At 37.8% G+C, this 24,702-nt stretch overlaps 1 protein-coding gene across 3 annotated transcripts in view; it reads right to left on the bottom strand.

The window, feature by feature from the left end:
- NBN (nibrin) overlaps window positions 1–23,660 on the bottom strand; it is a 47,485-nt gene extending 23,825 nt beyond the window's left edge. For 2 of the 3 annotated variants that reach the window (XM_058564557.1, XM_058564556.1), the window contains exons 1-8: window positions 23,393–23,660; window positions 21,983–22,113; window positions 20,659–20,807; window positions 20,069–20,228; window positions 17,287–17,390; window positions 10,017–10,134; window positions 9,229–9,422; window positions 3,345–3,442 (exon numbers count right to left, since the gene is read on the bottom strand). In XM_058564557.1, coding sequence (XP_058420540.1) covers window positions 3,345–3,442; window positions 9,229–9,422; window positions 10,017–10,134; window positions 17,287–17,390; window positions 20,069–20,228; window positions 20,659–20,807; window positions 21,983–22,113; window positions 23,393–23,516 — 1,078 coding nt within the window. In that variant the 5' untranslated portion in view covers window positions 23,517–23,660. The remainder of the gene's footprint in view (window positions 1–3,344; window positions 3,443–9,228; window positions 9,423–10,016; window positions 10,135–17,286; window positions 17,391–20,068; window positions 20,229–20,658; window positions 20,808–21,982; window positions 22,114–23,392) is intronic. The other variant, XM_058564555.1, reaches the window with a different exon arrangement.
- Window positions 23,661–24,702: the final 1,042 nt, after the last annotated feature.

Consider the following 24,702-nt stretch of genomic DNA (forward strand, 5'->3'; position numbering starts at 1 on the left):
GCACTTTTCTCAGCCTTGAGATCTCTTACTTTTTAACAGAAAGACAGATTAGATGATCTCTAAGCTCTTTCCGCCATAAATACACTTCCAACAGTGGATCATAAAATTTTGTTGCTCCACACTGACAAAGAGAATCTTGTGTACCAACAACTCAGTTTGATTAAGCAAACAGTCATACTACAAACAAGTACTGTGCTTAGTGCTGCTAGGGAATCCAAAATTAATAAGACCTTACAACCAATCTAGAGGTTGAAAGAGGCATGCAAACAACTGGTTATATTTCCAAGTAGGAAGAAACTCTAACTGGAATGCAAAAAAATAAAAAAACCCCAAAAAACTGAAAAACAATACTGGGGTATAGAAAACAGAATAATCCTGACTTGGAGGAGAGTTATGGGAGAGAGAACAACTTAGAAAAACTTCATGAAGGAGGTGAGCATTTGTGAAATGAGTCAGATTTTTGAATAGTGCTGGCTTTCTAGGAACAGGGATCATGAAGAACAAGGTCAAGGAGTGTGGGAACTATAAATAATATGCCACATATATTCTTTAGGGAGATGTATAAAAAAGATGCAGATGGGGAGATGGGCTGCAGCTAAACTGTTGAGGGCTTGGAAGTCTAGAAGTCTAGACAAAGGGCTTACGGATTTATTCTATAGATAATGAGAGCTAGTAAAACTTTTTAAGAAAAGGGAAAGTGAGTCCAGTGGCAAAGTGAAATATTAACTGTAGAGATGAATATGGAGGCAAGACCGTTACTGGGCGCAATTATAACAGTGCTCAGGAAAGAAAGACATGGAGGGTTCAAATAGGGCAGTGGCTATGAGAAGGGATGGTGGCAGACCTCTTGAGCAAAAGCCACAGAGGGAGAATTCCAGGTCTGGTAAGAATAAAAAATGACTGAAGTGTGCACTCTGAGTGCCAGCTCCACATATATAAAAGAAGGCTCCTCTCTGGTTCAGTCTTTCCCTAGATATTCTAACTCAGTGGTTCTTGGGGTTTGTATGAGAAACATGAGCCTAAAACTAATCAAAACAAACCAAAAAAAACCCAAAAAACAAAAACCAGATGGCTTGGCCGCATCCCAGAATATTCTGAATTACAGAGAACATGAATTTGCCTTAAAAAATGTTTCTGAAGCATATATATAATTGAGAACTAGTTTTCTAAAACAGAAACAAAGGACAATTGTCCCAAATCGGGGCTAGGACAAGGGGAGCTACTCTCTTAGATCCAACAATTCTATTTGTTTTTATACACTTTTTGTCCTATTGTTAAAGTCTGAAATTACTAACAGGTGTTTTTTTTTTCTGTAACAGAACAGAAATCCACTGTCAACAAAATAATATCTATAGCAGATGCTACTTCTAAAGGTTGTGCAGATTTCTAACAGACAGCTTCTCTAAGAATATAGCTCTCTTTTGGTATCCACATTAAAGGAGTTCTCTAAGAAAGGCTGAAGAGTTGGTCTTTAGCTTCTGACTCTAAGGATGAATTCTAGGAATGTTAGTCATGAATTTTTGGGAAGTATTCATCATATCACAATTCCACCAAAACAAGTTATTTGAACATACTGGAAACTTCACAAGTACTTAAAACTGTATTGGAAGGTTATCTACGTACAGACAGAAACACACCTAGTATACTCAGTGGGAAAGGGCAGAGCTATCAGATGAATAAACATTCTTATCCAAATAATAAAATACTAACCTGTCAAATTTTTTATCAGACATCTATCTTTTTACATCTGCTCTCAGTTACCTCTACAGCATCATGTCTCAAAACTTTACACATCAAAATATATGCCACCTGCACTGCAGCATAATAATATCATAATAGCTTTGACTTAAGAGTCAGTTTGAATCAAATTATTTGCTATGTGACCTTTGGCTAATTTCTTACCCTCTCTGTACGTCAGTTCCCTCATCTATAAAATGCAGATGATGTCATTTATCTTAAAAGGATTGTTTTGCAGATTAAATTTTGATGACATATGTAAAGTCTCTAGAAACTCAAGAAATGGCAGTTATTATTAGTAATCATTGTTACTAATGACCTACACACCTAATCAGTTGCTGGTTATTAGGCTCTAATGGCTCACTCCTTCCAAAATCTAGCTGAGCACTTCCCTAATTTGTCTAAACCAGGGTTGCAGAGTATAGCTACTCAAGAGGTACACTGTCCAACTCCATAGATGCCATTCAGTGGGCCACAATGTGAATGCTACCTCCTGGAGTGTACAATGAGGTAGTGCTGTTCTAACTTGCCTCTTTTAGCTAAAGTCCAATAACTGCTGACAAGTAACTAAAGAGAGAACACAGGAGGCAAATAAATGTACACAGGAGTACAGAATGGATGCTCTGACAGCCAGGCAAACAAGAGAAAAGTTACTAGAGAGAATAAATGTAAAAATATCTAAGGTAAAAAAGCAAAAAGCATAAATGAATCACATCTTCATGATGGCAAGATCAACTCATTTTCAAGAAACATAGGGGAAAATAACAAGGGGGTAATAGGTGCTGCCTTTGAGTACACTGGCTTTGTGACAGTCAACACTGAGATGACTATAACATACAGTCTTCATCCCAGTAAATGACACCACCACTCAACTAGTTACTCATGCCAAAAAACTAAGAGTTGTTTCTAATTCCTCCAAAGACAAGTTCTGCTGGGGCTAGTTCCAAAATATATCTTGAATCTGTTCATTTTTATTCATCTCCATCCACTATTACCATTCTGGTCCAAGGCACTAGGCTCTCTCTCACCTGGACCTCTATTAATAGCTTGCTACTCATATCCCGACTTCCATTTTGGACTCTGGAATCCATTCTCCACAGACGCCATTGTAACCTGTTCCTTCTACCTGGAATTCTGCTACCCAGATCCTCCCATGGCTGCCTTATGTTGTCATTCAGGACACACGAGGCCAAATATAACATCCTCAGTGAGACCTTCCCCGACCACCAATTTAAAATAGCCTGCTCTCAGTCACTATCATATCACCTGTTTTAGCTTTCTCTTTGTACTTGTACTCACAGAACTTATCAGATGTACTTATTTGGCTGTTAACTGTCTGAATCCTGACATTTAGAATATAAAGGTCACAATAATAGGTATCTTGTTTACTTTATTCACCACTGTATCTTCCGCACTTAGTGCCCAGTACATGGCAGCTACAAATATTTATCAAATGAATAAATGAATGAATGGATAAATAGATGAGTTTTAAAACATGGTGAAAATGGTCACCCCTGGTAAGTATAGAGTAATGTGCATACAGCCTATTATCAATTTACATAACAAATAAAGTTGCTAAAGAATCAATAAAATAATGCTTTAATTACCTGTACTGGGCTGGTCCCGAGGATCACAATAATTCTCTGTAGTCATGAAAATAACTGCCAATCCAATTTCTGCTTCGGGAATAGGTCTGAGACCCTGCCTATTAGAATAAAGTAGTTTAAGTATGATATTATATTAAAACTAACAAATTTTATTAAGATGATGTCAAGGTGAATCTATCTTTTTTATTTCCCCTAAAGAGATATCACCATTTTACAGGATGGAGAGAATTTCAAATAGAGCACTAGCTTACTCACTGGAGCACTGTTACATTGAGCAAGACCACCACGTTGTAGCAACTCAGTGATTTCATTTGTAAAATAAAAGTCTAGAGTAAAGGATATGGATCCCTCCAGTTCTAAAAGTCTACAATTTTCAGAATAAGAGGAAAACAGTAATACCCAAATGAAGCAATCAAATAGATTTTTATAAGCAAATCTATGATTATTAGAATCCTAAGATAAAACTTAAAAGAGAGAAGAGGAAAAAAGGGGAAGAAGAGAGAAAAGTACCAAGAACTATATATAAGCTATACCTTAATTTTAAGTTTAATAAATCAAATCATTTTACCCGATTTACATCTATTAAGGAACCTTCTTATTAAAGGAATCTATGGTAAACCTATCTTCTGTTATTTTATAATAGAAATAATGACTAATTTTATAAACAAAGGTAATTAATTCAATTTAATAATAATGCTATACAGAAACTATATCTCAAATTTTAAGAGCTACAAAACTCCTTTTAATACTTATTCTAAAGATATTTTAAGAGGTTGTAGTAGTCTAAAAGGCCTTTTCAAACGCTTAACGTTTGTGTTTTGTACGTATTGGGTTAACTTAAATAAAGCTCAACTATATGTATATTATAATAATATTATGCTAAAAAAGATTTTAAAAAGTATGATAATTGGGGCCGGCCCCGTGGCTTGGTGGTTGGGTGTGTGGGCTCCACTACTGGCGGCCCAGGTTCGGATCCCGGACACACACCCATCACTGCTTGTCCGGCCATGCTGAGGCCACGTCCCACATACAGCAACTAGAAGGATGTGCAACTATGACATACAACTATCTACTGGGGCTTTGGGGAGAAAAAGGGAAAAAAAAAAAGAAGGATTGGAAATAGATGTTAGCTCAGGGCAGATCTTCCTCAGGAAAAAGAGGAGGATTGGCATGCATGTTAGCTCAGGGCTGATCTTCCTGACAAAAAAAGAAAAAAAGTATTATAATCAAGTGATCACATATACCTACTTATAATTCAGTATAATGCAGGCAATTCAAAATTGATATTTTGTTACTCTACTAATGTTTTTGAAACTATAAATACATTATACTATGAAAACTAGTTATAAAGATGAGCTATATAAAATAAAAACATTTTAAATACATATCCCAATTGGAGAGAGAGAGAGACAGAGAGAGAGAGAGACAGAGAGAGAGACAGAGAGCGAGAGACAGAGACAGAGAGACACAGAGAGAGACAGACAGAGACAAAGAGACAGAGACAGAGAGACAGAGAGAGAGGCATCAAAGGCATAGGATTAAAAAGGAGAGAAACGTTACTATTTACAGATGATATGATTTATACAAAAAAAAGACTATAGATAAATTAGAAATAAAAGGTGAATCTAGCAAAGTGGCAGGATGTCAGCTGAGTTTGTATATATTGACAGTAAACAAGTAGAAAATGTAATTAAAGAGACAATATCATGTTTATATTATGCCTATCAGAGATATAATATCTACCAGAGAATATGTAGTAACCTAGAAATAAATCTAATAAAAGGTATTCAAGATCTCTACATAGAAATTATAAAAACTGTTACTTTTCCCCAAATTGATTTGTGGATTCAATGGATTTCTTAATCAAAATCCCAACAAGGTTTTTGAAAAGATGATTCCAAAATGTATATGGAGAAATAGTCAATAGCCAGGATACTTCTGAAGAAGAGCAGAAAGAAGAGATTTGTCCGACTAGATATAAGGACTTAATTCAAGTTATAGTAATTAAGACAAAGTGGTAAATGTGGTATTGGTACAAGGATAGACATATTGATCAATGCAATAGAATAAAGCCAAAAACATTCCCATGCATGTATGGAACAGAATCAATTCTAGATACATTAAAAACAAATTTCAAAAATAAATATCAAAATACTAGTAAAAAGTAAAAAATATGGATGACTATCTTTTTGATCTATGAATAGAAAAAGATTTCTTAAACAAAGTATAAAGAGCACTATGAAAGAAAAAACTGTTAGTTTTTAGCATATTAAAATTAAGGTTTGTTTTTTTTTTGGTGAGGAAGATCAGCCCTGAGCTAACGTCTGCTGCCAATCCTCTTTTTGCTGAGGAAGACTGGCCCTGGGCTAACATCCGTGCCCACGTTCTTCTACTTTACATGTGGAGCACCTGCCACAGCACTGCCCAATAAGCGGTGCATAGGCCTGCACCCAGGATCCAAACCTGTGAACCCTGGGCCGCCGAAGAGGAGCTCATGAACTTAACCACTACACCACTGGGCCGGCCCTTAAAAATAAGGGTTTTCACTCATCAATACAGTAAAAAAATAAGTTACAAAGTGGCAACAGATTCTACAATACATGTAAGTGAGAAAAGGATTAATATCAAGAATATATAAAGAACACCTAAAAATCAAAAAGAGGAGCACACAAATATGCAATTAACATACAATCCAGGAATTGCACTCTTGAGCATTTATTTCAGAGACATAAAAACTTATGTTCACATAGAAACTTGTACATGAATGTTTATAGCAGCTTTATTTGTAATAAAAACTGGAAAAATGCACGTCTTTCAATAGGCGAATGACTCAACAAACTGTAGTATATCCATACCATGGAATACTACCCAGCAAAAAAAAATGATGAACTACTGACACACACAACTTAGATGACACACACAACTTAGATGAATCTCCAAGGAATTATGCTGAGTGAAAAAGCCAACCCTAAAAGGTTACATGCTGTATGATTTCATTTATATAACATTTTTTTAAATGATAAAATTTTAGAAATGGAGAACAAATTAGTGGTTGCCAGGGACAGAGAGGGGGAAGTGGGGAGGTGGGTGTAGTTATAAAATAACAACATGAAGGATCCTTGTGGTGATGGAACTGCTCTGTGTCCTGACCATGGGCAATACATGAACCCAAACGTGTGATAAAACTGTACAGAACCAAATACACACACACACATACACACACAAGATAGCACATACAACTGGGGAAATCTGTATTAAAAAAAAAGAAGAGCACCATTATCCCAATAGAAAACTGGGCAAGAGACACGAACAGGTCTTTCACAAAAGAGGAAAAATGTCTAATAAACGTTTGAAGAAATGTTAAGCATCACTGGTGATCAGGGAAATACAAATCAAAATCATGAGATATGATTATATATCCAGTGAGTCGGCAAAAATGATAAAGTGTTGAAAACGACATGCATCTATTTGATCTCTTATGTAAGGTGAGTGGGAGTACAAAGTGGAAAGCAGTTTGATACTACCTCCTAAAGCTGAGCGTTCACATAACCGTGATTCAGCAGGTCTAACTCTAGCAATATACCCCAAAGAAAATCCTGCACAAGTACCAACAGGAAACATACAAAAATGATCTCAGTGGCAGTGTTTCAATAATAAAAATCTGGAAACAAGATTTTTTTCAATGGGGAGTGAATGAACGAACTGTGGTATATTCACACAATAAAACATTTTACCATCAAAACAAATAAATTACAGCAACATGCAACAAAAACAGATAAATTCATATCAGCAATAAAACATTGAGAAAAATCTCCAAAGATTACATGTATCATGCTGACCATGTTATAAAGTTAAATCAACTAAAAAATACACACATACACACACACACAAACACACAAACACATTTTAGGAATACATGAAGCAACAAAACTATATATAAAAGAAAGCAAGTAAATGATGAACACAGGATTCAGGATGACAGTTATCCCATGTATGGGGAAACGGGGTTGAGGGTACAATATAGAGAGATGTAGGTTATTTTTAAGGATCTAGCTTGTATTTTGAGGGGACAGATTCTCAGACACATTACAGAATTAAAAAGAACTAAACAATTAGTGAACACAGTGAATGTGTATTATTTATGGTTCAGGGTTGTACTGTTCCCCTAGACTTCTAATCTTCTTCAGGAGATATTTAATTTTAACTACTGCTATCCTGTACCCGCTTCTGACACCTAATCAATACAGCCACGGCACTAACCAACCCCAATGCTGCCCTGTTTGACATTCAGTCAATAGCTGGTTTTACTGGCCACTTGCTTGATATAAACTGCACCTTCAATGGCTCTCAATAGCTTGGACTAAGTGGACAGTTATTTTATGTGACAGTCTTTCTCAAACCATAAAATTTTCCTCCCTCCAAAACCAAATTGTAACAAGGTCTAAAGACCACAGAACAAAATGTCCTCTCATAATCAAGGCACCAGCCTCTGAGCAACCTTGCACTCTAGCTACTTTCTTACTCGGGATCTCCGTGTATGAAAAGCAGTGAGCTGTAATGGTGAAGAGCATGGACTCTGGAGCCAAACCGCCGGGTTCACGTCCTGGCTCCTCTGCTCACTCCTGTGTTCTACTACAACGCCCTTTTGCCCCATCTGCACGGTGGGGACCTTAACAGTAAAGAATACACAGGGTTGTGTGAGGATTAAATGTCTTTACGTATGTAAAACTCTTAGAAGAGGACCTGCTATATGGTATTACGTGAGTGTAGCTATTACCGCTGCTGTTCTGCCTGGCTCTCTGAAAGACTCGTCATAGGTAAAATGTTGCCTGAAAGAGGCCTTCTCTATTTAGAATCAACTTCTCCTCTCTGCCCTGTTATTCTGCTTCCTTTATACACATTTGTAATGTCTTTCCCTCCAGAAGGAAGCTCCAATAGTGGCACGGACCATGGCTATCTTGTTCACCATTATATTCCCAGTGCCTAAAACATACTAGAACCACAGCAAATTCTGGTTGTAGTAATAAGACAGTTTTTGTTAAAGAGGTATTTTCTTTTTAATAACAGTTAATACATCTCCCTTTAAGTAAAATATTTATGGGACAGATGACTGAAATTTTACTTTTTACTCCAGCAAAGAAGTAAAGAAAAAAAAAGCAATCTCTCTGGTTAGGATTCCTGGAACAGGAGAAATGAGTATTGCAGGGAGCTAGCTATAGACTTTCCAGGTATAGAAATACCCTAGGCCCTCACTGCTTTGCGCCAGGTGAAAGAAATTTAGTCAAAAGACTGCCAAGCTTGATATTTTTGCAATATTTTTTGGCTTCAACATTGCTAAGATTATTAATACCAATAAAGAGTCTAAGAAAAAAACCCTTGATTTAGCCCTTTCACACTCTCCCTCCCCACTACAAACACTATTCTAAGATATCTGATATTTTTTCCTACTTTCTCAGAACAGCCAATATAAGACAGGTAAATATTTTTACATGCATTTTTAGTGGGTAATAATCATCAAAAGACGAATACTGATTTCAGCTCTAGGCAATTTCAGAAAAAATTTTACATTTGAGTTTTCACTTTTTCAACTGTTACATATTCTACAGAAAAATTTAAATACTACTTTATTAATTTAGAGGTAAATCTACAAATTCCATTAAAGTAACAAAAATGCAGAAAATAAATATTGAGATAAAACTGTCACGAATAAAGATATTTTATTCCTAACATACTAAGTCACAATAAATTTTCAAGTACCACACGTAATAAAATCTTTATAATAATTCTTGTATATACTTTTACATTACTATGTGGAGTACAATAAAAGTTACAAATAAAATCACCTACTTGCATATGTTTTTACTAATAAAGAATAATTCTGTACCTTTGGAGCATACCCATAATTGAATGAATCCATTTTTTCTGAGAGTCAGGAATTAAGGTCTGTGAATTCGTTATTCCTACATCAATAACACAATTTCCAGGAGCTGAAAAGAAACTATCTTCTTCTTCATTTTCTTCTGTTATCAACCTAGCCTCTCCCCCTCCAAAAATAACTGCTGAACTTAATTTTTTATGCTAAAAATGGAAAGAAAAAGAAATAAAAGAGCCACAATTAATTTCTTGAGTACATTTTTTAAATTGTAAGAATCTTATTTGGGAAGTAACATGAAAGTTGAATTGGTTCTACTTCTTGAGAGGACAACCTGAGCTTCCACCCTGAGAAAAGGCCCGGTTCACCAGGAATCTCTGCAGCCCTGGAATCGCAACACTGCTGCCCCTCACTACACAGGACTGTAACTGTGGGCGTACTCGCATGATGTTTCCATCTACAACATTAACTCCTGGAACCTTCATTTCAGCACACAGAAGACATTCAACAGCTGTTTACTGACTAAACAAGTCAGGACTTAGTTTTCTGTCCCCTTCCCCTCCCCCCCGCCACTTAACATATTTATACAAACAATTAATAGGCCAATTAGCAAACAGTAAGAAACATCATAATCATATACATGAACACTGGGCAGTTTCTGATGCCTCGGGAGTTTTTTATTCCCCGTCACACGTCTACACAAAATCTCAAAAGGAAATGCATTAACAACTATTGATAACAGAAATAATTTATCCTAGCTTATAATGCTTTCTTTAGGAAAATTTATTTTATAACATTACCTGTTTGGCATTTAGAAATACAAATGTTTTCCCTTTGAAGATTTGTTTTCTTTCCTGTCGTCCTGACAGATCAATATTTTTACTTCCAATAGCTGGTTCATCAATAGGAGGGTAAAAACTGTACAAAAAAGAATCAAAGTATATTCTATTTATATACTACTCTGTATGTATACTATTAAATTTATAAATGGACTGGCTATCTAGACACTAGAGAGGCTTAATTTCCATAATACCATTAAATTATTAAAAAAAAAGTTTTATCTGGGACAAAATGAAAAAAGCATCTAAATGCTTTACTAGACAAGTGCCACACAGAACAGCAAACTGTTCTTTATTTTTTGAAAATATATAATCCAAGCAATTATACCAATACACAATTAAATATTTATGAATCAAACAAGTTATGTGAATTACAGAAGGTTGAAAGAGACACTGCCCATAAAGATCAAATTTTATCAGCCTCTTGTGTTTGCTTAGGAACCAATGTGTATTAATAATGTTCATATTCCAATTCTATGAACTACTACTGTAAGTGTTTTGTTATAGATCTTTTTGGAGAAGTTCAGGAAATTTTAAAACTTACATTATTTTTGTCAGTTTAAATAAAATTTCCAAAGTGAGATTTAAAAACATATCTTTCAGCTCCTTAATATAATGCTATAAAAACATCTTACTCATCCATGGAAACGAGGGAGAAAAAAAAATTGAGAAGAAAATCAACAGCTAATTCTTCAGCCTCTCATCAGTCCATAGTTTCAACTTTCTATATCACCAGATCTTTTGCTACAGCTATTCATAACTGACCAGCCCTTCAGCTTATCTCTAACTTCTAGTAAAAATTACTAACATTCATGGCTAGGAAGACTCAAGATGTCAACATGTCACTTCTTTCCAACTCGATCTATTAAATGCAATTTCAATAAAACTCCTAGCAAGTTATTTTGTGGGTACTGACAAACTGATTCTAAAGTTTTGATGGAGAGGCAAAAGACCCAGAATAGCCAACACAACATTGAAGGAGAAGAACCAAGTTGGAGTACTGGCACTACCTGAATTCAAGATGTACTATAAAGCTACAGTAATCAAGAGTGTGGGAGCCAGCCTGATGCCCTAGTGGTTCAAGTTCTGTGCTTTCTGCTTTGGCGGCCTGGGTTTGTTTCCCAGTCATGGAAACAAACCACCCGTCTGTCAGCTGCCATGCTGTGGCAGTGGCTCACACAGAAGAACTAGAAGGACTTACAACTAGGATATACAACCATGCTTGGGGCTTTGGGGAGAAGAAAAACAAAAAAAAGGGGAGGAAAGACTGGCAACAGCCATTAGCTCAAGGCAAATCCTTTCCTGCAAAAAAAAAAAAAAAGTGTGGTATTGGCAAAAAAATAGACATATACATCAGTGGAAGAAAATAGAGAGCCCAGAAATAGACTCACATAAATACAGTCAACTGATCTTTGACAAAGGAGCCAAGGCAATATAATGGAACTCAGACAGTCTTTTCAACACATGGTGCTGGAACAACTGGAAATCCACTTCCAAAAAAATGAATCTAGACTCAGACCTCACACCCTTCAGAAAAATTAACTCAAAATGGATCATAGACCTAAATGTAAAACACAAAACTATAAAACTCCTAGAAGATAATGTACGAGAAAATCTAGATGCCCTTGGGCATGGAGATGACTTTTTAGATACAACATCAAAGGCATGATCCTTGAAACAAATAAATGATAAGCTGGACTTCATTAAAATTAAAAACTTCTGCTCTGTGAAAGATAATGTCAAGAGAATGAGAAGACAAACCACAGACTGGGAGAAAATATTTGTAAAAGACACATCTGATAAAGGACTGTTATCCAAAATATACAAAGAACTCTTAAAACTCAACAATAAAACAAACAACCCAATTAAAAAATATACCAAAGATTTTAGATACCTCACCAAAGAAATATACAGACAGCAAACAAGCACACGAAAAGATTCTCAACACCATATGTCATCAGGAAAATGCAAATTAAAACAAGACACCACTATATACCTATCACAACAGCCAAAATCTAGAACACTGACAACACCGAATGTTGGTGAGGATGTGGAGCAACAGGAACTATTATTCATTGCTGATGGGAATGCAGAATGGTACAGCCACTTTGGAAGAGAGTCTGGCACTTTCTCATGAAACTAAATACATTCTTACCATATGATCCAGCAACAGTGCTCCTTGGTATTTGCCCAAAGGAGCTGAAAACTTACGTCCACACAAAAACCTGCACACGGATGTGAACAGCAGCTTTATTCATAATTGCCATAACTTGGAAGCAACCAAGATGTCCTTCAGTAGGTGAATGAAAAAATAAACTGTGGTACATCTAGACAGTGGAATATTATACAGTGCTAAAAAGAAATGAGCTATCAAGCCATGAAAAGACATGGAGGAAACTTAAGTGCATATTACTAAGTGAAAGAAGCCATTTTGAAAAGGCTACATACCATACTATTCCCACCATAAGACATTCTGGAAAAGGCAAAACTATGGAGCCAGTAAAAGATCGGTGGTTGCTGGGGGCTGGTGAAGTGAGAGGGATGAATAGGCAGAGTACGGAGAGTTTTTAGGGCAGTGAAAATACTCCATATGATACCATAATGATGGATACATGTCATTATACATTTGTCCAAACTCATAGAATGTGCAACACCAAGAGTGAACCCTAATGTAAACTATGGACTTTGGGTGACTATGATGTGTCAATGTAGGCTCATCGACTGTAACAAATGTGCCACTTTGGTGGGGGATATCAACCATGGTGGAGGTTATGCACGTGCAGAAACAGAAGGTATATAGAACACCTGCACCTTCCTTTCAATTTTGCTGTGAACCTGAAACTGCTCTAAAAAATAAAGTCTTAAAAATTTTTTTTTCTAAATTACTAAACCATCATGGTGATGATGAGAGGACAATGCAGGATGAGGGGAAATTCAGAACCTGGACAATCAGTCACTATATAGTCAAGAGTTAACTATCCGCAGAGAGCAACATCCAACGTGGTAAAAATGTTTTAGTCATGAGAGTCACCATCCATCATTTTAGAACTAATTTCCTTACATTTTTCCTCCCCAGATTTCTCCTTGGCAACATACATATTTCATAAAGTAAGCTGAGTCATGATTAAACATATGTTTATGATGTTAATTTTTAAAAATTATTATTAAATTAAAAAATTTTATATTAATTTTTAAAAATTTTGATAACTGATTAAACCACATATGCATGTTTTTTTTTGTGAGGAAGATTGGCCCTGAGCTAATATCTGCCAATCCTCATCTTTTTTTTTTTTTTTTTTTTTTTTTTTTGCTGAGGAAGACTGGCCCTGGGCTAACATCCATGCCCATCTTCCTCTACTTTATATGGAGGCTGCCACAGCATGACTTGACAAGTGGTGCATCGGTACGCGCCCGGGATCCGAACCGGCGAACCCAAGGCTGCCGCAGTGGAGCGTGTGCACTTAACCGCCTGCACCACCGGGCTGGCCCCCAAATGCATGTGTTTTAATCTGTTACAATGGATGTTCTAAATCTATTCTAAAGTAGTGATCCCTAGAACCTGCAATTCAAATGAGTGACTTATCTGCAAGCAAGAGCAGACTTAGTCGGCAGGATGAAATGCAACCTGCTGTGTTATTCTGGTTTTCTAAATAACTGAATTTAAAATTTCATTTACTCTTTTAAAGATACACAAAGAATAGTGGAAACTACTTTATTAAAATTAAATCCATAATAATAAAATAGTGCTAGAAAATTAGTAGACATTCTAATTCACAGATAAATTTTTTTTTTTTTTGTGAGGATTGGCCCTGAGCTAACATCTGCCAATCCTCTTCTTTTTTTTTTTCTGCTGAGGAAGACTGGCCCTGGGCTAACATCCAAGCCCATCTTCCTCCACTTTATATGGGACGCCGCCACAGCATGACTTGACAAGTGGTGCGTCGGTGCGTGCCCGGGATCTGAACCGGCGAACCCCAGGCCGCCGCAGCAGAGCGCGCGCACTTAACCACTTGCTCCACCGGGCCGGCCCCCACAGATAAATTCTTAGTATCTCTTCAAATGCATTTCATCTTTTCTCCCTTTTAACAAAAATTCTCCCATATCTTACACTTCTTTTAGGGTTAAAGGCAACTAACACTTCATTTATATACGAATGGCTAGTTTATGAATTAGTCTACATAGTTATGTAACACTAGATTACAGAGCCAGTCTCAGACCAAAGTGGTATGCAAGTGTTTAACACATACATATGACTGAGTAGATGTGAGGTTCTTACTACTTTCCAATGACACTAAAATATGATTTTCAAATTATCTACAGCTTTGCGTTACTCACATTGTCATTCTCGATTTTGCCACAGATGAGTCTACTGTACCCAGAGAGCAATTAACTGTAGTTTAGTTTAATGAAGACTGAACATCTGTTATATCCTGAGCCAGGTTACTTAAGATATGAGTATGATATTCCCTTAGCTCTTCTTAACGGCACTACTGGAGTTCTAACTTGCATTTGTGTGCTTCTCCTCCACTAAGCACCATGAAGGCAGAAACTGTAATGCTTTCTGGCTCACCCTTGTATCCTCAGGTCTATCTTGCCTGGTTCATGGTGGGCATTCGATAAATACTGGACAATAAATAAACTGATAGTACAAAATATAAATAAAAATTTCACCTAATAAATTAAAATTAGACAAAAAAGATAAACATCTCTCAATTCCCTCACTGTAGATTTGAGTATTAAAATTCTGGGATTGGAAAAATGTACTTTGGTTTTCTTTTAAAAACGCTGGTAAATCTGAGGCCCAATACTCAGTAAGACTGATCCTGAAAAAAAATACATTACTATATTATCAAGAATCCAACCAGGGGCCAGCCCGGTGGCATAGTGGTTAAGTTTGCGTGCTCCACTTCAGTGGCCTGGAGTTCACAGGTTCGGATCCCAGGCGCGGACCTACACACTCTCATCAAGCCATGCTGTGGCGGTGTCCCATATAAAGTAGAGGTAGATGGGTATGGATGTTAGCCCAGGACTAATCTTCCTTAGCAAAAAAAAGAGGAAGATTGGCAACAGATGTTAGCTCAGGGCTAATCTTCCTCAAAAAAAAAAAAAAAAGAATCTAACCAAATGTTAGAGTTGTGTATAGACACGTCTACAGATATATGCATATACATGCTATATACAGATGATTGATAATACAGTGATAGATAATAGACTATGTTCTGGAACTTCACATACCTAGACAAGCCTTTTTCTTATTAACTGTAAGGATGAGAATAAGAAAGAAGAGACTAGTGATAAATATGAAGAAAACATCATTAAAAATCAATTATTTCTGAAGCATTACATTCTGAAAGTTTTAAAGCATTTCTGAGACTCTAGTGATTTGATAGCTGGTAAGAAAACTGGAAATCAGTAAATGAACTTTGGCAAAGACCTACGTTAGAGGCATGTTGCCTAAACACAAGGCTACCACAAATATAAAGTGATCTCCAATTTCCATAATAAAAAAATTAAAACAAGACATTTTTTGGCACATTTATACAGAAACTTCAAAAGCTACAAATAAAATAATTATTTTTATTATGTAGTAAGTGGTATATATTATTCACAAAATCTATAAAATATTAATCTAGAAATATCGACTTTTTCCTATTTGTTTTATGGCTTTTAAATTCTTTATATGATCTTCAACAAATTTCATCTAACTCAGAGCACATTATCTTCCATTCTGTCCCGAGATTTTCCAAATACAGAATTCTTCTGAATTCGTGTATAATTCTGGCCCTGGAAACTGTATTCCAAGACACAACATTTATTTGCCCAACATCTGGACAGCTGTTTATTTCATTAGTCCTGCAGGCATATGTTCATGATTTCTAAAACTACTTACTAGACTACGTTTTTTTGGTGATCTCTAAAAGGCTTGAATTATACTGACATTCACAAATTGTAAATGTGAGGTTATATCTCCAGAAAAAGATTTCTAGTATGAGTTAAATTTCTCTGTCTTGAATTTTAATTGATTACATAAGGTCAACTCCATAAGCATCCTAAACGTTCATTTACTGTGACTCTTTCAGGTTAATGTGTCCTTTGGGCCTGAGATTTGAACATAAGCTAAATAAGTTACCCTGTTCCTGTTTCATGGATGCTGGCAGAAGACACAAGACTCCTGGGTCAGAGACAAAGCAAGAATCAAGTCTCGGTATGTTTAAAGCAGGTCTCCTCCCCAGTCAAGTCTCACAGAAGATACATACAGCGGGTTGTGTTACTCTGAACTTGGGAATCCACCAGTTTTATAACAAGCTATAAGCAGGCCTGCTCTTTGTCCTGGGAGGAGGATATTACCTCATCCCTCAAGGTTTCTCCCTGCAATCATAATTCTGAGAAATGGCCTGGGTATAGGGCAGTAAGGGCCTTGCATTCTTGGCATATCCAGAAAGTTTGTATGAATGCAAGGACTTTCTCTCCCAACAATGTTTTCCCAAAACAGTGCTTGTTGTTTGAAATAAAGTAATTGAGACAGCACTCCACAATACGAGAGACTTTGTAAAAATTCAAATAACTGACACTCAGAAGAAATGAGCTCCACTCCCAAGGCCACAGTGCTGTCAATATTCTGGCCCAGGACTTTGTGGTTCCAGAACAGGGCTGCTGCACCACACAATTCCAGGAGTCCCGTGTGCACGATGCTCGGCACTGGCACCTGTGCTGTACTGAGGGCACCTCTGTGCCATTTACTGTCCTTCAATTTTTTTCTTTAAAATTGGCACATATGCGGGGCCAGCCCTGTGGCGTATTGGTTAAGTGCGTGTGCTCCATTTCTGCAGCCCGGGGTTTGCAGGTTCGGATCCCAGGCGCGCACTGACGCACCCCTTGTCAAGCCATGCTGTGGCGGTGTCCCATATAAAGTAGAGGAAGATGGGCACAAATGTTGGCCCAGGGCCAATCTTCCTCAGAAAAAGGAGGAGGATTGGCACCGGATGTTAGCTCAAGGCTGATCTTCCTCAAAAAAAAAAATGGCACATATGTAATATTTGTTTCACTAAGATAAGAAACAACCAACAAAGAATTTGGGAAGCTTACTGACATAGTAACAAAAAAAGTCTTTAAAAGTGAACTATCACATTACATTAAAGAGGGAATTAACCTAAATAAAATCAGCGCTATCACAATATAGCACATATATTTTGTATGTCACATTTTATTATATTTAAAATACACAATATACCTTTCAATTTGTGGAGGCTGTTTCTTGGACTGAACTGCTTTAAGAAATTCAGTAAAATATTCTGGCTTTACAATCGGACGCCCACAAATGAGTGCACATATTGTCTAAAAAGAAGAAAACACATATGAATACATATACTGAAATTCCAGCTTTTTTAAAGAAAAGTTCTAAGTTATAGACTACAAAGGGGCTTTTCTATTCTGTTTTTCCTCTCATCCTTCTAAATTTATAAAGGAGCCACAATCTATAAAACAGAAGTCAGTATTTGGTCACTGCTTAGTTGTAGCATACAAATCCCTATATAATCACTGGATTACAAGAAGCACCAATTACAATGTTAATTTAAAAATTGCTTTGTAAGGGGAGGTCAGACAATACAACATAAAATATAAGTCAATTTTAAAATGTATTCCAATTTTAAAAACATTAAAATGTTAAAAAGCATATCTTAGAATTGAGGAAATATAACATCTGCCCTAGAGAAGACAAGAGATAAACATGAGAGAGAAGATCTTTTCAGCCTAATTGCCTTTTTTTTTTTTTTGTGAGGAAGATCAGCCCTGAGCTAACATCCATGCTAATCCTCCTCTTTTTGCTGAGGAAGACCCGCTCTGAGCTAACATCTATCGCCAATCCTCCTCCATTTTTTTTCCAAAGCCCCAGTAGATAGTTGTATGTCATGGTTGCACATCCTTCTAGTTGCTGTACGTGGGACACGGCCTCAGCATGGCCGGAGAAGCGGTGCATCGGTGCGTGCCCGGGATCCGAACCCGGGCCGCCAGTAGTGGAGCGTGCGCACTTAACCGCTAAGCCATGGGGCCGGCCCCTAATTGCCTTTCAAACAGATCATAAATATGGAAAAACTCTTTTCAAGAAAGTAAATAAAGGAATAACTGGGGTTGGGTAAAAGCTCAAAATAAGTATATAGAGGGGGGTGAGAAACTTTAACTAGCAAGTGACTTAAGCTATAAGCCTCAACTAAGATATATCCATAAAATTTGAGAAAGAATAGAAAATACCACCATCGGCAATAAAAATAAAGAAGATTCAGCATAATTCCAGGAAATAATCCAACCAAAAATTTCTAAGTATGCTTCTAATAACATATGGTACTACTTAAATATGAGCAAGCAATTTAGGGTGTCTCTCAGGAATGGAATTTGATACCAACCTCGAATGTGAACAAAATAACTGACTTCTTGCCTGCAGCAGTAATGTGCAATATGACAATGGACTGAGTGTGCCCCAATACATGTGACACTGGGCAAAGGACTTAACTGTTCCATGCCTCAATTTCTTTTCCAGAAAATAAAAATTGAAGTGAATGCTCTTTAAGTTCCCTTTTGGTTCTAACATTCAATGATTTTAAAAACATAAACTAACCTGTATTTTTGGAAATTTACCAAAAAAATAATATAATGACAAGTTTTTCTTTTTTGGCACATGACTGGTCAGAAATATTGAAAAAGGAGGATGGCTCTGCAAGCCTTTGTTGGTGTGTATCAGTACTCTCTAATATACTGGGCCATTAGCATCCCAGTCACTAGAATAGCGTGTATTCCACTCTGGTGAATGGATGCTAATTTCCAGGTCTGTCACAGACTCGGTAAACATCTCTCAAGACCATCTAACTGCCTCTGCTCTCATCTCATACCCACCAAGTGAGGGCATGATCACCTATTCCATTTTTCAGGGACTCTGATATGGGTAAGGGGTCCATGCTGGAGTCCACACACAAATCTTCTGGTCACTATAAAGGTGCATCCCTACTGTAAACTAACATGGACATTTTGATGTATGACTCTATTATCTGTGGGATTACTAGCATAAATTAGCACTCAGGAGGCTAATCACTGCTGAATTTATAGGTCAATTTCATAAATTTGCAAAGATGAAAAGATGCTTGATCACAGACAACCCCACGAAGATACAAGTCTAACTTGAGGTTCAATCTGAGCAGCAAGCCTTTATGACACGTTTTTAGTTATAATATACATATTCTAACTTAATTCATTAGCTATTAAAAGATTTTGTATCATCTAATAAAAGAATCTAAATATTTGTTGCTTTTCACTATAGATACTAACCTAAAAGAACCCCACATATCTATAGTCAACCCATTTAAAAGGAGACGAATCACCTCCCAATGTCATTCTTCAATTAACTTTGGATATAACCAAATCTGATGAAGATGCAAAATCTGAAAACATACCAAAACATATCCCTGTTTTAATGAATAGTCAGCATCTTCTAAAGGTACATATCTACATATCTCTTGATTGTGAAGATACATTATAATATTAAGCCGCAAAACTTAAAAAGTCTTTGTGATTAGAGCTTTAAGCCAAATAAAAACTAAATAAGAGAGCATGAGATCATGAGATGATCTGGAGGAAGACAACTTGATATAAGAGACTAGAGATGCTAACTTTGAAGACTGGTAGCTGATCTCAGTCGCTCTGCTTTTAGACTGAAGACAAACTATGCACTGTAATAAACTTTTTGGTGAAAGGATAACATAAATCATTTTCCTAAATGCTATATCAAAATCTGAAATATAATTTTATGTGCTTTTGCTTGTCTCAGATAATAAATAGGTTATCTGAAAAGCCATTCTAGCCTAAATGGTACACAAAGGCATGGGGCTGGCATATATAAATCGACAACCAACAGTTCTGATAGTTTTAACGTAAATGACTTTAAAAATGTCTGTGTATACTGGGGCGAGTAAGCTTAAATTCACAGAACTTATTCTAACATAATAACAAGGCATTCAACTTACTTTAATGGTAACTTTAACTGACATCATGACAAGGTGAGTGCATTCTTCTGTCCAATTATTTACAGTAAGTCCTCCAAGTTGCAATACGGCTTGATTTAAAGCATTTTTCCCAGAGACATCTAAACAAGAAGAGCATGCAACCAAAGGCTCATACTCTACTCTGTAAATGAGAATAAGTTACATAAAGTTATATTATCATAATTACAGAGATGGCAACTTACAGTACTTTAAACTTTAAGTTTACATCACATGCTGTTATTTTAATTATGTATTATGAAACTTTCTAACTTATGAAATTTTCACTTCCTAAGTCTTGAATTGAAATTAAGAAAACCCAACGATTAAAGTTAACATTATACTTTCACCTACAGTGAATCAAACAAACATAGCTCAACGTTCTCAGGGCCCACTCAAACTCATTCCCTCTCGACACTATCTATGATTGACGAAATGCACTAACTACACGTGCTAAGTAAGAACTGAATTAGACTGTTTTCAATTCCTGATCCATAAATATCCTTGTCTTTTAGGATTTGATAAGTGTGAAATAAAGCTGTTCATTTTTAATATCAATTAAAAAAACTTCTTACCTGAATTTACTTTCAAACACTCCAAAAGTGACTCTATCCCCTGTCTTCAAAGTTTGGGAAAGGCCATTCTGCATTTTTACCTCATTAACAAAGGTACCATACTTAGAATTATCTTTTATCGTCAATATAGGGATTTCATCTCTTTGACTCTGAAAAAAAAAGTCAGTAAATAATTTAAAGTCTTTTACTACTCAGCAAATACAATTCCCAGGCGACAAAGTTTCAAAAGAAAAGGCTGACAACTGTTTGAATAGGCAATAGATAGGTGGCTAACCTCCCGACACAGCAGGCAATACAGTTATTGTTTTGGTTGCCTGTAGAGAACAATCACTCAACTAGCAATTAATGGAAATTTTCTTAATTCCAGGATCACTCCTCCTAGAACATACATTTTCTTTAGTTTTATAAGTCAGTGGAGATTTTCCTGACCCCTCAATTTCACACATTTGCTAATCCTTGCTTATGTACAGTCTGTTTCATGTATAACATGACAGCTTCTGCTAAGGTTTTCTTTTTTTTACATTATCAAAACCACATCACAAAAACTGGTCCAATGACAAAAGGTTAGTGTGTCTGACTTGCAGTAAGAATTTTATTTTTTCTTTAGGAATTTCAACAATGTTTCTTCTGTACCTCAAAGAATAGAGACAAAACCTAAATATCACTGAAGAGATCCAGCATTTGCTGATATGCAGTCTTTGCTCAAAATAATGGCTTTTCTTTCTTATTACCACCAGCGTCATCACGACCACAGCCATTTGTATATATCTGTATTACTTTTATCACCCAAGGTTGTGATTAAAACAACCAACCAACCAACCAAGCAAAACAAACTCAAAGTCATCCAAAAGAGCTGTGAGGCATAAGCAACAGCAGTTTTCCCTAATAAAACAAATCAATTCCTATTATGAAAACCTACCTTATACAGGAAATACCTGTGTTCACAGGGCTACACAAATGCTTTAAAGCCGGAGTCATGACAGTTTATTCATTGCTCTATCCCCAGGCTTGGCACAGTGACATTGGTAGGCACTCAATAAATGTTTAAGTAAATAAATTTAAATATGTTCTACTTCCTCTGAGTTTCTAAATTACTGAAACAAACAGTGAAATACTGGAACAGAAACTTCAAATTTCAAAATAAACAAATACCACTGGTACCAAAGCCAAAATGTAAGTATTTAATTGTGTTAACATTAAAAATAAACTTAACAGCTTTACGAAATAAAAAGTCCTATGAAATCCTCTTACATGTGCACCAAGGTAATCTTTTGTGATTTCAACCCCCTTACTGTAAGCTAGTGAAATAAAATTAGTAACATACCAGGTTGGTTACAGAAAAGTTAGCAGTTAACACAGCATGATTTCGACTGATTGACTGATCATCTTCAATTAGAATGCCACAGTTTTTCCTTCCAACAATGTACTCAACACCAGTCAAAAGTCTGTATGGTTCTAATAGAATTAAAAAAAAAAAAAGTAAATTAGTAAATACATAGACGTGTATAGACATAAACAACATGTATATATGATACAAGTTTGGCAAATATTTACATATTTTTATTTTCCTATTTAAACGTTAATAATCCACTTCATATAAATCAAACATGTTTTCTAGTAAAGCCTCACTGAAGGATGCAAAAGATTATCTAAATAGATGGAAAGCTCTACCATTTTTCTAAACAGAAAACAATATTGAAAAGTGTCAACACTCCCAAATTAACTTATACATTTAATGCATTACCAAACAAAATCACAATACTATGTTTGGAACTTGATAAACGGATTCAAAAACCCATCAGGAAAAATATAATGTAAAAAAATTGTCAAGAAAAATTTGAATGTTATGAGATCTTCCCCTACTAGACAGTAAAATATGCGCTAAAGCTATAGTAACTAAAAAGTACGGTACTGGATCAGAAGTAAACAACATAGATCAAGGCCAGAAAAGTTCAGACCAGATTCAAGTGTATATCTGGGGCAATTTTATTTTTATGTTAAAGGTGGCATTTCTAATCAGTGGGAACGGGTTACTAGTTTAAACAAAAGGTTGGAAATTACAAATTGTCGGGAGTAACAGCACGTATGTCGAAGGCTTTAGAGTTTAGTCCGGGAGCACAGGACTCCGCCACCGGAGGGGCAGAGCGGTTAGGGCAGATAACAGACCAGGTGGAAGGAGTCCAGCTAAGCGCTGCCCAGGTTTGGATTATATTTTGTTAATCAGAGATTCTTAACCCAGAGTGAAGTGTTTCAAGTGCCACTCGCGTACGGTTTACTCACAGTTCTAGAGGAGCGGCCAGGGCTGCCACGGGCTGCTGGGGGCGGCAGCACCGGCGCCGCGGCCTTGTGCGGCCCCCGAGCGCCAGCCGCAGGCCTCAGCCGCTCCCGAGGACCCGAGGGCCCGCGCCCGCCCACCGCTGCGCTCCCCGGGCGCTGCTGCAGACCCACGGCGACGCCTCGATCCTCCAGTCTTTCCAGCGTGAGCTACAACTCACAACACTGTTGTAGCATTTACTTTCCGCGGCCCTCTTCAGACTCCCTTCCACTGCCAGTCAATTTCGCCTCTACCCAGACCTTTTTCCACTCATAACGTCAACCCTCCGGGGGCAAGACCGAAACCCGGGCTGCCCCTGCTGATCCGTCTGTCAACTAACAAGGCCTCACACACACCAGGCAACCAATCAACACGAGAGAACCATTTTCCACGGCTGGAAATGCAGCAAAGAAAAGACACCTACCCTCCCAGTTGTTCTGACGACAAAATGGAGACAGGCGCTGAGACGACGCTTTCGCGTGCTGCCACCTCCCCGCCACTCTGCGCTCTCCACGAGGACACACAGCGCTCTCGGGAGAGTCATCCGCGGCCCCGGTGCGCTCCCGCCGGCGCCAGCCCGCGCCGGGCGTTCCCCGAGAGCACACACCCGGCCGCCTCCTCGGGGGCCGGCCCCGCTCACCCCGCAGGCCGCGGCCCACCGGGCAGGCCGGCCCGCGGGAGGCCCCCAGCGACCGTGCCGGGCCGGCGGGGACGGCGCCCACGCCGAGCGCGCGGCGCGCACCGGGCTTCCGGGCCCTGCGGCGGGCACGGGGACGGCGCGGGAGGCCGCGCGGCCAGCCCTCTGTCCACTGCAGCTGCTCCCGGAAAAGCGTCCCCGCACCCCTCCCTTCCGCCCTTACCTCGGGCCGGGCCCGCGGCGGGCAGCAGTTTCCACATGGGTCCGGCTCTCAGGGTCGGGGCCGACGCACAGCCGCGTACGGCAGCTAACCGACGTGCCCGGCGGCGGCGCCTGCCAGCGGCGCGCGCCCCAGGGCATGCGCGCTCCCGGGAGCCGCGCCTGCCTAGAAAACCGAGGGATGGCCTGGGATGCGACGTGGGCGTCTGGTCGCCCCCTGGTGGTCAGGACAGGAATAGCGCAATCTGTATAGAAATGCTGTATGAAAAGGCTGTAAAGTGTGATCCCATTTTAAGGTGTTCAACGAATACGAGATTATCTACATTTTCTGATTGTCAATGAAAATTATTTAAAAAATTAGCTCCAAAGCAACGTAATGAAACTTTCTCATTAAAGACATTAACATAGTGACTAGTTACGTAATTCCATGCATTTCTTAAATTGCAGTCGTTCATATGTATGGATCCTAATGATGGTGATAATTATGATGAAGAATTTCACCCCAAGTCAACTAATTATTTTTACTCTTCTCCAAGCTCAAATCAACTTCTCCTAACTTGTCTGTTTCGTAATGTTGCACTTTCATCTAATCGTTAGCTAAATACTGGGGGTTGGGGGGAGGGTCTAACCTTCTTTTTCATTTCCATTTGTACCAAACTGGTCCAAACTCTTCTCTTGATACTCCAGTAGCCTCCTAATCCTTCACCACCCACCTCCTGCACTAATCCATTCTCCATCCTGCACACTACAAAGTAAACACCCAGAGTACACTTCTGATTTATAATTTCTGGTTTTCAAAAGCGTTCTGTAATGAGAAGAAAATGTCACTTTAAAAGACTGGTTTACCAATCTCTGTTATAAACATAGATGCAAA

Source organism: Diceros bicornis, chromosome 21 (assembly GCF_020826845.1).
Source record: "Diceros bicornis minor isolate mBicDic1 chromosome 21, mDicBic1.mat.cur, whole genome shotgun sequence".
In the NCBI taxonomy this organism is placed as follows: Eukaryota; Metazoa; Chordata; class Mammalia; order Perissodactyla; family Rhinocerotidae; genus Diceros; species Diceros bicornis.